Source organism: Heterocephalus glaber, unplaced genomic scaffold, assembly GCF_053883595.1.
Source record: "Heterocephalus glaber isolate CG9 unplaced genomic scaffold, H.glaber_assembly_v1.0 deba00000901, whole genome shotgun sequence".
NCBI classification, from domain to species: Eukaryota; Metazoa; Chordata; class Mammalia; order Rodentia; family Bathyergidae; genus Heterocephalus; species Heterocephalus glaber.
Window position 1 is genome coordinate 13,338,450 of NW_028258171.1, and position 18,383 is coordinate 13,356,832.

The 18,383-nt window shown below is 40.3% G+C and overlaps 1 protein-coding gene across 3 annotated transcripts in view; it reads left to right on the plus strand.

The window, feature by feature from the left end:
* The window catches only part of Gng2 (G protein subunit gamma 2), a 103,865-nt gene extending 86,350 nt beyond the window's left edge, over nt 1–17,515 (plus strand). For all 3 annotated transcript variants that reach the window (XM_021262269.2, XM_004835539.4, XM_087208098.1), the window contains 2 exons: nt 1,764–1,879; nt 14,124–17,515. In XM_021262269.2, coding sequence (XP_021117928.1) covers nt 1,793–1,879; nt 14,124–14,252 — 216 coding nt within the window. In that variant the 5' untranslated portion in view covers nt 1,764–1,792 and the 3' untranslated portion in view covers nt 14,253–17,515. The remainder of the gene's footprint in view (nt 1–1,763; nt 1,880–14,123) is intronic.
* Nucleotides 17,516–18,383: the final 868 nt, after the last annotated feature.

The window sequence follows — 18,383 nt, forward strand, 5'->3', positions numbered from 1 at the left end:
TTTGTTTGATTGTGAGCCTATAATTTCCCTATGGACTGAGATGATTTGGTCCCTAATCATGCTGATGAAATCATAGTTTCGTATTTTTTTTTCTTACATTTATTTCTCCCTCCCTTGACCTTCAAGTGCATGAAAGTACACTTTGGGGATCTTCGTGACTTCAAAAATCCCTTCCATCTTCCCTCTCGCTTTATTGTTCCCAATCCCTTTGAAAATAAGTTGAGGGAACAGTTAATCATCTTCCAATTTACCCTGCAAATGCCATTGGCTGGCTTATTTTGCAGTATTCACTATAAAGTAACTCTATGAGAAAGCTTGTATGTTTACAGAAAATTGTGCATAATTTCTTCTTTTGTCTTGAAGAATTATATCAAGAAAGAAGAAAATGTATAGCTAGGCTATTGCTTTCTTGGTAATTGTAACAGAGAATTGTTTCTTGAATTTGGTGGCTTAAACTATGTTTAAAGTTTATTATGGATTATTCTTTCTTCCTTGAGTTTTCTCTATGTCCTCTTTCCTTTTTGAGATAGGTACCCTGACCCTGCTTCATCCCTAGATAAAGATGTCCCAAGGCCAGCAAAAGTCATAGCATTTAATATAATGTCTTCAGAACAAGATTTGGCTAGTGTTGACTAAGGCCGCCTTTAATGTTTCTCATTTCTCGGGTCATGTGCTTGTTGAGTTGAAGTCCTCAGATTTTTCGTCACTATTGAGTGTCAGTGACTTTAAGGGGCAGATGGTCCTGCAGTTGCCTATGGCAACTTGACGGGAGCAAGACCCAATCAGAATGTGGGGGAAATGAAACAGGATGCTTTCCAAGATGAACATCACTATTAAAGTGAGATGAAGTATCCAGAAAGGATGAGAAGTTAAGTAGGAATAAGTCTTGGGAGGCGTGGGAGGCACACCAGGGACGGTAGTCTTGGCACAGTTAGAGCAAAGAAACCTGAGTATCATCTTACACAGGCATGGAAGTCCACTCTCAAAACATGTGTGCTCCATTTCCAAGTCCATAAAGTGAATCAGCCTTTTGTACTTAATTTGGGAAAACAAGTAAGCTAATTGATGTACCTAACAATTACACAATGCCCCCCAACCCGACATTGCAGATGTGTTCCTAAAGAATAGTGAGTAAAGGTTAGCTGTGAATTGAGCCATATTTCAAAAACAATGGGGAGGAATAGCTATTTCCAATGCTGCATTAAGCGACGCTGAAAAGCCAAGCTCCTGTCACAGCACCTCTGCAGCACAATACTGAGATGTCCCAGTTAACCAGCAGGGAGGGGTTCAAGCCCACTGAGAGAACATCAAAAAGAGTGTCTTGAGTCCTGAAGCGTAGAATGTACCATGCATCCCTCTGCTCTTCTTTCCTGCTTCATCCTCTGAGAACAGTGTACAGCAGTAACAGCAATTAGCATGGCAGCCACCACTGTAACCACACACAACATCGCCCTTGCCATTTTGAACTTATTTTATAAATTAAAATACTTTAAATATCTTCTTTGCTTAATGTAGCAGTGCATCTTATTCTACCTAATTTGATGAACATTCTTCTTTTCTTTTTCCTCTGAAGAGAGGAGGGTGAAGGATAGAGAATTGGAAAATCAGACCTCGTCTTCCAGTCTGCCTGGCAGATGGACGTGGTGCTAACCACATGTAGAGGGAAGAGGAGCTGGGTTTGCCTGCAACCACTGTTTCAAAAACTTGCATGTTTGGCCGCTCATGAATTCTGACGCAGTCTTCCTCTTTGTTTTCTCTCCCAGAGTGTCTGAAAGACCCATCCAGTGCTCCAATGGCCAGCAACAACACAGCCAGCATAGCACAAGCCAGGAAGCTGGTAGAACAGCTTAAGATGGAAGCCAACATCGATAGGATAAAGGTGAGGACAGTGAAACGTGAGTCGCAGCCATCTGTCACGTGACTACTCTCCCTGTATCCACGAGATTAGTTGCGATAGGAAATAAATAGCAATAGGCAAAAATGTTTATTTTTCTAGTATGTTTTTGCTTTCTCTAGATTTCTCTAGCGTGAAGTGGTAGTGTAAATTAAAGCTAGTTCTCCATATCAGATTAAAAACAAAAACAAAGCAAAACACAAGTTCATGGCTAAATTCCAGCTGAGGAAATGGGAGAATGCAGGAGACTTATTGGTTCATCGGCTCATCTCCCTGACCTTGCAGAGACTCACATCTTATTTGGGTTCTAACATTTTTTTCTCCAAGTTCAGGCTCTAAGGCTGTTTCTTTGTCTTTCATGTCTAACCCTTCTAGTTACTATTGCAGATTATTTTTTCTTTTCTTCTTTGTACCTAATTAAATTTTTTCCCTCAAAATACAAAAAGTCACACTTGGTCTCCCTAGGAATTCAACCAACATAGAGGTTTAATGAAAGTTAATAGTCTACTTCTTCTTTTTTTCACTGCCAAGATATAACCTGACCGCTTTGCCATAAATTGAGGCTAACTCATATTGAACCAAGACTTTAAATCCCAACCCTGTTAGCAGATTTTGAATGTGAAGTTGGCCCCACAGTGTCATTGTGAATAGACGGCTATGTAGGATGCTAAGATGAATTTTTTGTCAGTCATCCCTTTACTCTCCCAGAAGCATTTTATGAAATGGAACTCAAAAATATATCTCATTGTACTAAAATAAAACTAAAACATTTTTTCAAATCCTTTTTTAAAACTAGAGTATGTTTCCTACTTTCTCCATCCCTCACTCAGCAACCTGGTCCATCCGGCTGTCCTTCGGAGTATGCAAGAATTCATAAACCATAACTCGTGAACCAAATCCAGCCCATTGCCTATTTTTAAAATTTTTGTTTCCATTTATTTATTTATTCATGATACTGGGGGTAGAACCCAGGACCTTTGCACTGAGCTATATCCCCAGCCTTTTTTTATTTTTCATTTGAGACAGTGCCTAAGTCACTGAGTGGCCTAGGCTGGGTTCAGACTTTCCTCCTGCTTCACCCTCCCCAAATTCTAGGATTATAGGCATGCACCATCATGCCTGGTTCATTGCCTATTTTTGTTAATGAAGTGTTATTGAAACACAGTTGTACACTCTCACCTACATATTGTTTATGGCTGCATTCACACTACAACAGCAGAGCAGAGCAGTTGTATCAGAGATCACATAGTCCACAAAGCCTAAAACACTTACTCTTCGGTCCTTTACAGAAAAAGTTTCCTATTGCCTCATCTACAGGAATGGTTCTCACCCCATCTGTATTTTTGCATCACCCAGAAGGTTCTATAAAAGGACCAATTCCCAAACCATGCCCCAACCAATTAAGTTAGAATCTCCTGGGGTATGGCCAAGCATCAGGAAGGTTCAGTTAATTTTGATGTAGAGCACAGGTTGAGAACCACTGTCCTAGGGGATGGGGTTTGATCCTTCTGGCCCCCCTCAGACAAGCCCTAGAAAGAGAAGAAAGAGTTTATCTACTTTTCCATAAATAAATCAAGCAAATATCCAGGGACATGTTTCCATCTATCCCAAACTCCCTCTGTAAAATTTGATTCCTGGTAAAGGAGTCAAAAGATAAAATCCACTCCTGCTCTTCTTTCAACAGCTTTAGTTCCTCTTTATTAGTGAATGGGATACATAGAGTCCTTACCACCCTACCATCCACCTTATTTCTTTGCCACCTCCTGCATCTTCTCCTTTCTTGATTCTTCCTTTTATTATCTTGCTGAAAAAAATACAAAGTGACAGGTGGGCAAGAGAAGTGAAGTGGTCAAAGGATTATGGTATCAGAAAAGAACATTCATTCATTTTATGGGAGAAAGAGGGTTTGGTCCACCTTGCCTTTTGGGGTGGCCCAGCTAAGACAAAAGTTCACAAAACTCCACGGCAGTTGCCATCTTCTGCTACTCCTCAGCAGCCCCAGCTACTGTTCCCGAAAAAGGGTGTGACATCTTGATGGATGATAAAAACTGACAGGAAGATGATGAGAACTGAAGAACCTTTCAGTCATAGATCCCACGTTCCTCACCCCTCACCTGAACTCCTGACTGTCCAGTGTTCTACCTGATCTCTGCAATCCCATCTCAACCCAACTCTGTCCCTGCTATCAATGACCTGTCACATTGCTGCCAAAGAAAATTTCCCAAAAGGAAGTCTCACTGTGCTCCCCTCCCCAACAAAATTCAAACTCTGGGGCCAGAGATTTGGCTCAGTGGCACCGCACCTGCCTCACAAGTGCAAGGTCCTGAGTTCGATCCCAGGTACCAAAAAAAATAAATTCAAACTCTAGTAGAATCACCAAGGCTCCTCTTCAGCTTCACTCCCTTCCTCTCACCTACAGGTTGTATAAAACCCCTTTTAATTCCTCTGATGGGAATTTCAAATGCCTGGAACATTCTATCTCCTGCGCATCTCTACCCTTCCGCCTTGCTAACGCTTAACAGCACTCACTCCTTGAAGATTCAGACCACTCTTTAGGTCCTTGAATAAGCTTTCCAAGATCTTCCTCACAAGATTGGGTTTTTGCTGTTTGTTCAGCTGTTCATTTATTTATTTACCTAAAAAATATTTTATTGAGAGCTTTTTAAGTTTCTAGAACTTGTTAGGTTCTAGAGATATGAAGATGGATAGACCTGATTCTTGCCCTCAAAGATCTGCAGTTGAGTAAATGGTTACCTTTCCCCAAAACATGAACCAGATATATCATCAACACAAATAAAATATCCAGAAACCATAATTTCCAAAGGCATCAGAAAGAAGCCAACAGCATATCCTGATTGCCCTTTGAAGAGACACAAATAAATCGCTACTAAAAGAGATAAAATGCATTAGCTGAATAAATTGACGTGGTGAGTGGTTGCCTTCCTAGGTGATCGTCCCTTGACGTCATTACACCTTCCACTGTTGGAAATGCAGCGGCAAGCCTGTGTTTAGCTTTGCTCTGCACCTTAGAGCCAGGCAGGCCTGCGGTGGTAAAGTGACAGGTTATTTTTAGTTTAGCTTCTGGATAAAACTGTGATTGTGTTGACACAGTTGTCAGCAAGCTGGTTTAGGGCTTGGTTATCTGCCTTCAGCACCACCCCCCACAAGCCTCCTGAGCATTCCAGCTTCTCCACCTACTTTCCGTACAAGGTCTGTGATTTTCCAGTTAGAGTGGCAACCTCTTGGAGCTATTCCAAAAAACAGCAAGACCTTTGTGCACAAAGTATGATTAAAACATATAGCAAATGTTTACATTTTTTAAATTCTCCCAGAAAAAGACACATTGCCATTAATCTTCCTCAAAATACCTCCCCCACCTCGCTCAGGACACACTTGTCCCATCATTTTTGCCATTCTCTGTAGCAGTTCGGGCAGTCCTCTTTCACGAGTGTCTTTATTTGGGCTGTTGTGGCTGCCTTGATGTCCTGAATCGACTAAAACAGTTTGCCTTTTATGGTCATTTTGACTTTGGGAAAGACCCAGAAGTTCCAGAGTGCCAGATTTGGTGAATAAGGTGGATGAGGATGCACCATGATGTTTTTATTTGACAGAAATTGCTGAACCAATGATGTTCAGTATGTGACACAGAGCATTGTCATGATGAAGGAGGAAACTGCCCATTTCTTGGGCTGTTTTCTACACACATCACTTCTTAAATGCTCTAATGAGTCCTTATAAAATATTTATAATTCACCATAGTGTTTCTGGGTACAAACTCAGCTCACACAATTTCACCCACATCAAAAAGCACAGTCAACATCACCTTGATGTTGGATCTTGATTCATGTGCTTTTTTTCATGACTACTGGATGATTTCCATTGAGCATTTTGAACCTTGGTCTCAGGATTATAGCCACAGAACCAAGTCTCATCTCCCAGGATGACATTTCTTTAAAAAAAACTAGAACCTAACATGGCATGATCACCCAACTCCAGTGAAATTAACAAACATCTGGACAGTTAAAAAGCTGTCACTTACCTGGTGTTCACATCTCTTGTTAAAATGCTTTGAATGGAATTATAGTTGAAACTTGTTACACTGTTACTAAGGGTCATCTGATCTCTGCCTTTCCATTGAGTGGCACTTAGCAGCAGCATTCACCATATTTGTTATCATACCTCATACACCTGGAAATCTTCTGGGTCTGAGTTGACAAAGAGTAGGACTTTTTTTTTTTTTTGGTACCAGGGATCGAACTTCGGGTCCTTGCGCTTGCGCAGCAGGCAGCAAAACCACTGAGCTAAATCCCTGGCCCTAGAGTAGGATTTTTAATAAGAGGAAATGGGGAACAGTTGGCAGTAGAGCCATTAAGGGTCCTTTAAGCAAGCAATAGCCTATCCTTCAGGTGAACTCCAGAGGAACTCAGGTTATATAGTGTAGCCCTCCTGGATCAGAATAATGCTTTTGTTTTAAACTTTCCTGTTTCTTATCCCTTTGCATCACAAGTCCTGGAAAATCTGGACGAATGAAACCATTATTTGTTCATAAACCTCAGGCTTGGGCTGGGGATTTAGCTCAGTGGTGCCACCACCTGCCTTGCAAGCACAAGGTCCTGAGTTCGATCCCAGTACCAAAACACACACACACACACACACACACACACACACACACACAGAGAGAGAAACCCCAGCCTTATACTAATTATGCCCCCAGTTGTTTTGTATTTCTTTGTCAGCATTTCATTCAAGGGCAGAGAGTAAAGGGAAATAAAAGGAAAATGGGAAGGAAGACCAGGGGGGAATAGAAGGGGTAATGAACTGTGACACTTAGATTTATGAAATAGCAAAATTGTCACGCTAACAATGAGCAATGACGAAATAAAAGACAGCTGTCCTTAGAACACTAGCACAGGGAACATGTATAGAAGTAGAGGACAGCAGGGCTTCAGCAAACATTTTTATTCACTACTGCATTAGGACTCTCTGGGTATCTAATAACAGCAACCTAAGTCAAGCTGGCTTAAGCAGAAAGAGGATTGATTATACAAAATACAAAGTGTGATTGAAAAACTATAATGAGTGTTCAAATTTACATTCTTTTCGGGACAAAACTCATTGCCATTAATTTCCCTCAAAATGCTCTCCCTGACTTTGAATGCACTTATTTCATGGTTCTTGCCACTTTCTGAAGCAGTTCTGAAAGTCCTCTTTCATGTCTTTAGTAGCACCATTGTGGCGTCTCCATGTCCTGAATTGATTCAAAATGTTTGTCTTTCATGGTGATTTTGATGTTTGGGAAGACCCAGAAGTTTCATGGTACCAGATTCAGTGAATAAGGTGGATGAGGATGCACTGTGATGTTTTTACAATCTTGCCTTTCCACTGGATGGCACTCAGCAGCATTCACTGTATTTTTTTTAATCACATCTCATAAAGACACTCATGAAAGAGAACCTGGCAAAACTATTTCAGAAAGTGGCAAGAATGATGTTCAAGTCAAGAGGCAGTATTTTCAGGGTACTAATGACAATGTGTCTTTTGCTGTAATAATTTTAGTTTAAACATGCACCATGTATTTTGTTTTTTTGGTTTTGGTACTGGGGATTGAACTCAGGACCTTGTGCTTGTGCAGCAGGTGCTGGAACCACTGAGCTAAATCCCCGACCCTGCACCATACAGTTTGATCATACCTTGTATAGGATGTCTTAGAACCAGAACAGAAATGAAGTTGGAGAAGCAGTGGAATGGAGAACTGGAAGGTCACCACCAGTGCTCCAGCACATGTCTCTGCTTCTCTCTGTGTGTCACATTTTTCTTTTCCCTAGAAGAAGGGATTTCTCAACGGCCTGATCCATATGGCAAGTGCAGATGGCCCCCACTGCTCCCAGTGTAACACTCACAGTTCTGGCTCCATGAAGACAGAGACAGATAGGCTCAATGAATTCCTTTCAGCTCAATTCCACAGTCACAGAGCGGCATCTCTGTCCTAGCAAGAATGAGACTGATACTAGACTCAACTCATGTTCAAATGAATCACAGTATGCACTCACAGCTTGGAATTAATTCACCCACATGGATAGGAAAGGAGCCAGGAACTATTGGAAGCTAGAGAGATGCTCTTTGACAAAGGTCACTGATCATATTAAGAAAAATAATGTAGATATAAGAGCAAAAGAAAGTTAAGGAGTATAGATAAAATGATTGCTTCTTCTTAACTCATTGGATGCTCTGTAAATGGACCCCACATAGAAATCTCAAAACCATTTCTCAATTCTTCCAAATAGTTCCAGTAGACCGTTTCAGCTGGTTCTCATTACTGTTTTAACAGTGTGCTGTGCACATTTCCACCCCTCCGGTTATTCTGCATTCTTCATTAGGAGCAACCCTCCTCTTATTTTTTTGCCTTTCCAAATCCTATTCCTTCCTTAGAGTCAGGTCAGTCCCCCTTTGTTCATGAATCTCTTTTTCTATTCTGACCAAATTTACTAATTCATTTTAACTTCATCCAATAAACTTTCCCATGCATACTAGTCCTTAAAGGCAAAGATCATATTGTCTACTTTGCATCTTTCATGGTGCAGGGGTCCACAGGCATTCAATAAATACTTCCTCTTTAGTAGACAGCTTAAAATTTCTATATTAAAAGTGTCATATAACAAGCCATCAGGAACATAAATTCCCCTGACATTCCCAATATGGATTTGGAGATTCTAAGGATGGATGTGATTGGTGAAATAAAACTATTGTAATATGAGAATTCAAAGGTAATATTTAAAAAGCTAGAATTGATCACTTTAAAGAAAAGTCAATTGCTTTATGTCATTGTATGGTCATAAGTAGCTAGCATTCGTAGTTCACTTTCTTTTTAAAACAATTTAAAATAAAAGAACAGGCTCATTTTCAAAACTGAAAAATATATATGGATTAGTGAACCAAATATGAACATTTCCAATGGTTAAATTATCTTTCTGATAATTGACACATAATACATTGGAATTGAACTTGGGAATGATGTACTGAGAAACGGGCCAGTTAGACATCATGCTTGGTACTGGAAAGAGGACATACATCCTTGATCTTAGACTTAGTACACATTTTTCCAGCATTTGAATTGAAAGTTTTAGCATCTTTTCCGTAAAATGCTTGTGTTCGATTTTATTGGGAAGAATGGGAAATAATCCTCTTTATAGGCCAGTTGAGACTATATCTAGGGATGCCAAAGGACTTAAAGAGGAAAGGGATATGTTCAAAGAGCACCAGTCCTAATTCATTTAATATGTTGAAAATGAAGCAAAATATTTTAAAATTAAATTCTGGTGTACATTGAAAACTGAGTATAATACTCCAGTTTGCTCAAAGTTAATATAATTGTAATAATTTGGTAGATTTTCGGTAAGTATCAAAGACATACTTAGAGAATAAGTTATCACCTTTTAATAACTTATATGTACTTTGTACAAGGACGGAATTGCCTTTTCATAATCACAATAGGAAATTAACCGTGATACATTACTACATTCTAGTCTGAGTCCCCCACTTAAGTACTGCAAATTAGCAAAAGGGCCCAGTTCAGAATTAAGTGTTGCACACCGATGTCCTATCTGACATGGTCCCTTATACTTCCTAGACTTTCATGACCTGGACAGTTTGGAAGATTACAGACCCTTTATTTTATAGAATTTCATTCAATTTGAGTTTGATATTTTTCAGTGATTAAATTCAGGTAATAGAATGTTGGCATTAATGTCATTCATTGCATTTTTATAAGTGGGACATGATTTCAAATTGTTGCTTCCTAGTGATGATACAGTGGTGAATAAAGCAGTTCAGGGTCCTGATTTTGTGGAGCAGAGTGTCTGAAGGGAAAAAGAAATATTAGACAGCAAATTAACAATGTTCACTATTATAATCATGCAGAGAGAACAGAGTAGGGTGTACAGAGAGAGAGCAGTGAGGAAAGTCACTTTGGATGAGGTCATCAGTGAGGGCTGGTGATACGGGTGACTTTTCTGCCAGTGCCTGAGGAAGAACAGGCCAGCCTGTTGAGGAAGTGAGAAGAAGGTTCTGGAGGATCAGGTATGTGAAGCTCCCAGGCAGAAAAGAACCTAGAGCTTTCAGAACTTAAAGAAGACCCTGAGAAGGAAAAATAGTACAACAGCAAATTGGAGATGGGCAGGAACAACACAGGCAGAACCCATAGGCTTTTTTATGATGTCTTAGGTTTTTGTTGTTGTTTTTGTTTTTTTTGGGGGGGGGTGGTACCAGGGATTGAACTCAGGACCTTGCACTTGCGAGGCAGACAGAGGAACCACTGAGCTAAATCCCCAGCCCTTTCTTAGTTTTCTACTTAGTACTGTAATGGGAAGTTATTGAGGGTTTCAAATATGTGTTTAAAATATCTTTCTAACTACAGTAGGGAGACTACTCCTGGCACAGTTGGAAAAGCAGGCAAATCACATAGAACTAAGATTCTTAAATTTTTTGTGCTCTTGGCCCATCTAGCTGTCTGCTGAAAGCTTCTCAGAATAATGCCCTGTTTCCCCCAAAATAAGACCATTACTGTTCTTTTGCTTGGTGGCTACTCTGTAAGGCAGGTAAGGTGAGGATAGAGGCTGGCATTTTTGATCTCTAGTTTTCAAGGTTAATTATTTTCTGAGTAGGTCTCATTTTCAGGGAAACACAGTATGTTTTTACACTGTACAGAAAACTGTGTTGAAATATAGCTCATCAGAATATGTTCATAAAAATATTTTAAATATCTTGTAAATATTTCAGGTATCGATTTATTCATAAAATTTGATATAGTTACATATGCTCCTTTATTAACAGCTTACATATGGTCTCACAATAGATCAATAAAGTGAATGAACATACATGCAATGAGATAACTATAATGTTGAAAATACAGTGGTACCTCAGTTCAGGAACTTAATTAGTTCTACAATTTGGGAGAAGATGGCCGTTGTCATGTTCATCACCTGATGCAGAGTTTGTGAACAGAAGCAAAATTTTGCCAAATGCTTCTGTTTGCCAACCAAATTGTTCACAAACAGAATCATTTGTGAACCAAGGTATTACTATATTTGATATCTACTGGTGACTAAGTCACATGTACTGTCCATGTTACTGTAGAAGGTTGTCAATATTTATAGTGAAAGGAAATGATAAATCTCCATTTAAAGTCAGTGAAAATAAAGACATAATCTTTTTATCATCAAAGTTGACAGACCATTCTCTAGTTCTATCCGTGCATCTCTTGAAAAACCCAATTAATCACTTCTACGTGGTTATTTCAGTAATAATGGAGGGAGAAGATGGAGGTTTGAACTTGGGTATTTGTAATAGAGGTGACAATAAAAGAGGCCGAATTTGAAATTTGGGAGGAAGAATCCACAGGACAGAAAAGAGAGAGATTTTCTAGAGTTTTAGGGAGATCTCCATGGAAAAATGAGACCCAGGAATATAAAAGAAGCTGTGTGCAAAGTCTTAGGAGTAAGCAAGAGATCTTCGAGGCAGAATACTGCTGTGACTTACTATAAAGGAAGAGACAAAGATGACCATGGGTGAGAAAGGAAAAGTCTCCATAACGATTAAGTCAGGAACAGAGATTCACAGTTGGCTGCACCTCAGCTGAGACCTGGGGCAAACACTTACCTGCTGAAGCCTCCACTCACATATTCGAGGTGAAAATAACAATGCCTTGTGACCCATAATGTTGTTTTGGTTAAACAGTATGCTGTACGTAAAATGGTTTGCACAGTTCTGATGTGCTGCAAAACAAATATGAACAGTTATTCCAGTTACTAGTGGGATTCTGACATTGTGTTAGGCTGTCATCCACTGGAGATTGCAATCTAGTTCAGGAAAAAAGATAAAATGCATAGTATGTCTTGAGAAGGAATCCATTCAAAATCAGTTCCAATATAAGATATTAATGACTAAGTTATTAATTTTGCTCCCTATAGTACTTTCTGTATCATAAAAAGGATTTAGAAAATTCATGCCACTTATTTATACATAAATATTGCAAATGCATAGGGATGGACAGTTCAGTAGCTCTTCTCTATAATTGATTCCAATATTGCTCTCTTACTGTCTCCGCCGCTTAGCAGCTAAGTTCCTGTTTGGTACAATAATGACTATTGCTGAAATAAGTAAAAGGCATGAAAAAAGTGGTCATAATTCAGTCTGGAAATCTGACCTTCACTTTCATTTAGGAAATCTAAGACAAAAACAGGTTGTTGCCTTTTATTTTGTCATAGTAGCACTTCATAAAGTTGTGTGAAGAATTTCAACTTCAATCTCTGGAACTAGCCCCACATTTGAATAGTTTATATGCAGATGGCTGTGGCTTAATGGCAAAACATGAGATTTCAAGCTCATTTCTCTATTGTGCTGTGCTGTATGACAATTTCTCATCTATAAAAGACAGATAATAATTTCTACTTTGGGACTGTTGTGAAGATCAGAAGAGAAAATTTAACTCAGTGTCTGGAACAAAGTAGGTTTATGATTATAGACCCACTGTGTGGTCTTATATAATCAGATCAGCTGCCATTCCACACCATGTCACATTCATTGGGAATCCTGAATGAGGGAACAGTATCCATCTGGAATATTGCCTCCATCAGGTCTGTGGCAAAGGGAACAGAGAGTCCAAAAGCCCAAGGGTTTATGGAAAGGGAAGATGAAACAAGTTTCATGCCCAACCAATAAATCATAAAAGTAACATACCTTTAAGTGACTGGGGTCTAATCAACTTGGCACTGGGGCAAGGAGCACATCAAGGGTGAGCCACTATGCCATGTGCTGAAACCTGAGTCAGTGAAGGGATTTCTAATGAGTATTTCAGCTGGCCAAGTGGTAGAGGGAGAAGTACAAACTAGGCCCTGGTTCTCCTACTCAAATGCAATCCATGTCAGCTCTGCTTGAACTTCATTGGCCTGAGCAAGCCACATGTGACATGGTCAAGTCTGATATCACGGTGTAGATCCAATTCTTCTAGGGAGGGGTGATGAATAGTTTCAGCAATGATGTAATCTATCCAACTCTTATGGGGGACGATGTTTTCAGTAGTCACTCTGAGAAACGTTGATAGTAGTACAGTGATGTTGCTCCCATGTAGAACAAATGGAGTGACCATCAGAACAAGTGTATTATGTCAATAAGCAACTGACTCTTGACTTTATGGTTTCTGACCCCAAGTGACATTCTTCTGATTGATCTTCCACCTGGTTCCCAGACATGGTAGTTTATTTCTCAAACTAAAGTCAACCCCTTAGGCAGTGAAAATGTGCCACTGTTGATGCTGATCAAAGAAAGGTCCTATGGTGATTCCTAATAATGAGCTGAATAAATTTTGTAAGAAATGACAGTGTTACCAAAATTATTGGCAACCTCCAGTGAAGCATCCCTAAAAGGTAAACTGCTTTGTTTGAGTCATAGTTATGATATTATGTCATAATTATAGTGATTAAAGGCACATCCATTTTAAGATTTACTATTAATGGTTGGACATATATATTACTAGATTTACTTTATGATTTACTGGTGTATTTATGAATATATATAATAAAAAGATGTAAATATGTGCCATATAAGGTTAAGTTTGTGTATCTGTACACACACACACACACACACACACACACACACTTATGAGTCCTAATTTGTTTGGTTAAAGAGGAAAATCAATATGGCTTTAGGCATCCCCTAGTACAGTCCCTGGAGCAGAGAGGTCCAACCACAGAGTGATCACAGTAACTAGCCCATGTGCAGAGTTTCCTGCATGCCAGGTCCTATATAATTTTCAGGGGTTATATCTCATTTATTTCACCCTTGCAACCAGGGCTGGGACTAGGGTAGGGCAAGTGAGGTGTCTGGGGTCCAGAATGAGGAGATCCCACTCTCTGGGCTGTCCAAGGGCAGCACTGACACTTCCACGATGCTGACCGGGAGTGTCTCCCTGGACTTTGGCCCTGAGTATCTCCCTCACCCTACCCTCACTCTAGACCTCCAGGCAGCATCCTGTGAGCTCAACATAATTGGCTTCATTCCCTGCAAGTGAGGAAAGACAGTGTAGGTGGTTGTGTCCTGCTATGCTCTCGCACAGTGGTGGAGTAAGGAGACGGCCTAGGCTATTGGACCCCAAAGCTTGGGCCTCACCTGAGTGCTCCAGACTCCTGAGTCTGTGCCTGCCCACAGCTCTGGTTGTTTCTGTCCTCCTTTTCAGGTCTCCAAGGCAGCTGCGGACTTGATGGCCTACTGTGAGGCACATGCCAAGGAGGACCCCCTGCTGACCCCTGTCCCAGCCTCAGAAAACCCGTTTCGGGAGAAGAAGTTCTTCTGCGCCATCCTTTAAGTCTCCAGGAGGAGGCTGAAGAGCCTCCGGGCTCCCGGGACATTGCCGTAGAGTTTCTAGCAAAGCGGGCACCTTCCTCATGTCCACGGCATTTAAAGAGAGGAAGGAGAAACATCGTGAAACTCCAGGCTGTGCATGTTTAAAGAACTGGCCCCTTTTCTGAAAACGAAAGCCAAGCCACATCCTGACTTAAGAGATCTGATTCTGCAGACCTGCCTGGAGGAGGGGAATGTATAAAAATAAAATTGGTGTCACTTCTTTTCTGCTATCCCCCTCCCCCTCGAGACCTTACGTTTCTGCTTCATATTTAAAAAATAAACATTAAAACAGACAGCTGTACTGAGCTAAGATGTGTATGACCTTCTCGGAATGAATATTGTCTGTAGATACCCTTTGATAAGCTTGAGTCGTCCAGTGTAGCCGCAGTTTGGTTTAATGGCATCGATGTTTAGTCCTTGTGCCTTTCTTTTTCTTTCTTCCTTTTCCCTCTTCCCCTGCCCCTCCTCATTAGAGTAGTTTGGAGATAAGGTGGACTTCTGTGTCAGACTGAACTCCAAGGATGAGCACCAGAAGCTTAAGGAGATGTTCCTCATGGTAATAACAAAAACGAATTGCCGGTTGTCTGTGTTTTCTTATCACTATTCCTAATATTTATACATGATAGCTTTGATTCTGCAAGTAAATCATGTGTTGTGACTGGTGCTTTCATATCTTTGTGATGATTTTTGAGTAATACTGCATGAAAATGTCCCTATGTTACATCCATTCAGAAGTATGTTGTTTTACTATAAAAGTAGGAAAAGAAATGAGAGAAAGAGAGAAAGACTGGGGAGGAAAGACCTCAGTAGTGTGAAAACTGAGATTATTTCAGAGCCTTAGCCATGCCTAAAATACCTCCTAATTAACCGTGGCATAAGCGCCTCTTCTCTAGTTTCCAGAATCCAAAGCATTTTGGTTTATCCAAGATCCAGGGCAGCACAAGTACCTCCCCCTCAAGCAGGACAGTTAAGATTCAACATGAGTTGAAAAGTGCTTTGCCAGAGAGTATGAGCGACTTCCCTCTTTCCCCAAATCTCGTTTGTTCAAGTACAGAAGAAACAAACCCATAGCGCGGAGAAGGTGGCCCAAGTGCAGAGCACCAGCTGCTCCCCCACCAGGGATCAGGATCCCAGAGCCCACTCTTTGGGTAGCAGTGCCGCCCCCGCAGTTGGCTCCACTGGAAAAGTATCTGGCTGGCTCTGAGATGGCCTGCATTTTTCATTTCTCAGTTTTTCAAAGAAATCTTTGCTTTTCTTCTCTACCTTGTTGGAGTCTTTCAGTCCTTACTTACAACTTCCGTGCATCCAGAGTGCTCCCTTCCCATGAGGAGAGGTTGAGAGCGATTCTTCACTGCTTCTAGCTGGAGCCTCCTCAGAAATGGTGGCCCCGCGCGAGCATGTGTCACTCTTTTCCAGGGTCTCTTCTACTCAAGGAGGGCCTCTCTCACATCCTGTTTGCTTTCAAACCCCAAAAGACCATTAACTCCCAATTAATTCTATTCTTCTCTCTTTCCTCACCATTTTCTTCCTCCTATGAAAGAAAAAAAGTACTAAAAGGGAGGAAAAGAAAAAATAAAAAAAGATTTACTATGCCAAGGACAGATTTTGAAACAGACTTGCTAAATATTCTCCTCGGTTTCTTTATGGACTTGCTGATGAAAGAACAAATTTCTCCAATTAAGGCTCGCTCACACCTAGGGTCGGGGAACAGAGGGTACTGGAGCATTTTTGAAATGTATGAACGCATTTCTGCAATAGAAGACTTCTGTTCTGAATAAACCTTAGGATTTTGTTCCAGTGGGCTGCTGATGACAATCCTTAGAGGGTGGACAGAAGCTGGCAGAGTATTTATTGAGCCCCAGTTTTGTTCAGTTAGCTCAGAAATGCTATGGAATCGACTAAGAATCCTTTTTTTTTTTTTTTGGTACCAGGGATCGAACTCGGGTCCTTGCGCTTGTGCAGCAGGCAGTGAAACCGCTGAGCTAAATCCCTGGCCCCTAAGAATCCATTTTTAAAGCAAGCTAAAACATAAACTGAGTATGTGGCCACTCTACTGTCGGTGATGACTACACAAAAGCTACCACCAGGCCCAGTTCATTTCCAATCCATACCATTTCTTCCTCTCAGAAGGACTCATTGTATTTCCACATCACTTGAGATTTTTTGGGCAATTCAAATGGAACTAAAAATTTCAGGAAGCCCTTCAATACTGGTTTGGCAAATACAAGTTAAAAAAGTTGTGCTTATAAAAGGAGGAAAGGACAGAAAATACACAGCCCATCTGAAGTTAGGGAAAATGTTTTAGCTTTTGTACCTTTTCATGTGTTACACTATGGAGTTATAATACCAGAATCCTTATATGAGTTTTACCTTATTGGTATTTGTGTTTATTAAAGCAGAAAAGTTTTTATTATATTATTTAGGCTCAAAAGAGCCTAACTTCTTTAGAAAATCAACAATAATTTTCACCAGCATAATTTTATCTTAAGGGTGACTATTAGGAAAATTCAATTTAGTTAAGGCCCTAATTTCTATATAAAATGTGGAATAATAACAAGAAGAATCAGCCATGGAGTTAGTCAGTAAACACAATAAACATATTTAGAATGCCAACTCTATAAAGAAAAAATATTTGCAACAGTCTCAATATTAACTGCAGTTTAAAATTTGTTATTTTTATTTGGGATAAAGTATTACTTAAATCAGAACTTAAAATAAGAATTTGGTTCTGAATCTGATTTGGCTAATAATATTTGGAAGAGACTGTCTGCCAAGGAAAAATGAAACAATAAAAACCATTTCTCTATACTCTTATGCTCACATAAGAAGTTTTGAGAAGGGCCGGGGCTTTAGCTCAGTGGTTTCGTTGCTGGCTGCGCAAGCGCAAGGACCCGAGTTTGATCCCCGGTACCAAAAAAAAAAAAGAAGAAGAAGAAGTTTTGAGAAAATCAAGCATCCTGTCTTAGGTGATTTTTAAACTTTTCTTTCTTTCTTAACATTTGCTTCTAGTTGCTCCTGGCAATGACGAATTGCTACATATACATTACTGTTTCTCAGCCCAAGGATTGTTCACATTTTTCCTATAAAAGATCTATGGAATGTGTCTTCTAAAGAAAAGGAATTGCAGAAATGTTAAAGCAGAAAAACCTGAATGTGATGTGCACATTTTCATCCCACATGGACAATGTATTTGTTTTAATAAATGGAATTTTCAGATTCATTTCATACAGAGTCAATTTCATTGTGAAGGCCTGTAGGCCACTTTCCCCATGTGTTCCATGGCTAACCGAGGAGGAAGTGATGACTCAGATTGATGGGGAAACAGGAATCTATTGATTTTCTTTAGGTCCCACAGAAAGGAAAAGTCACCTGAGACTTTACAAGTCTTTCTGCCTGGATCTCTTAAGTTTCAGGTACAGCCTTTGGGAACAAAGAAAGGTGGGCCAGAGAGATTTCAGGCCTCTGGCAGGCTGGGCCATGAAGACAGGTGAACTGAATTCTAGAAGCCTGGTGTGGGTGTGCCATAGGAGACTTTTTTCTTTACTAATGATAATATAGAAAGTGCTGTTCTGAATAAGCTGTCCATGGTTTAAAAGAAGTACGAGAGAAGGTAAATCCTTGGAACTCTAGATTTGCCAGTTCTTAAAGATCTCCTTAGTCCAGCAAGCCTTCCGAATGTCCCTCAAGTTATATAGTGAGTAGCAGACCTTCTTGGTAAACACTGAAGCTCCCAGGACTTGTGCCAGCAACAGCAGGAACTTTAAACCATGGAGTTGTGGCCAGTTGGAATTTATACACCAGCACCCCAAGGACGTCAGTTTCTCAGCAGTGGTCCATGCACCACGTGCTTCAGAATCACCTGGTATCTCTTAAGGCAGAGCCTGGGCAGGAATGGGGCTTCATAGTAGAGCTCTAGCCTAGCATGTTTAAGGCCTGGGGCTGTCTCTGGCACCAACAAAAACAAAACAAAAAGGTAGAGCTGGGCCCTCCATTAACTCTGAATCACTGGCAATGACAAGAACAAGCCTTCTGTTGCACAGCAGTGATCTGAGGACCAGGAATTTAAGTACTTAGGACAACTAGTTTTTCATAA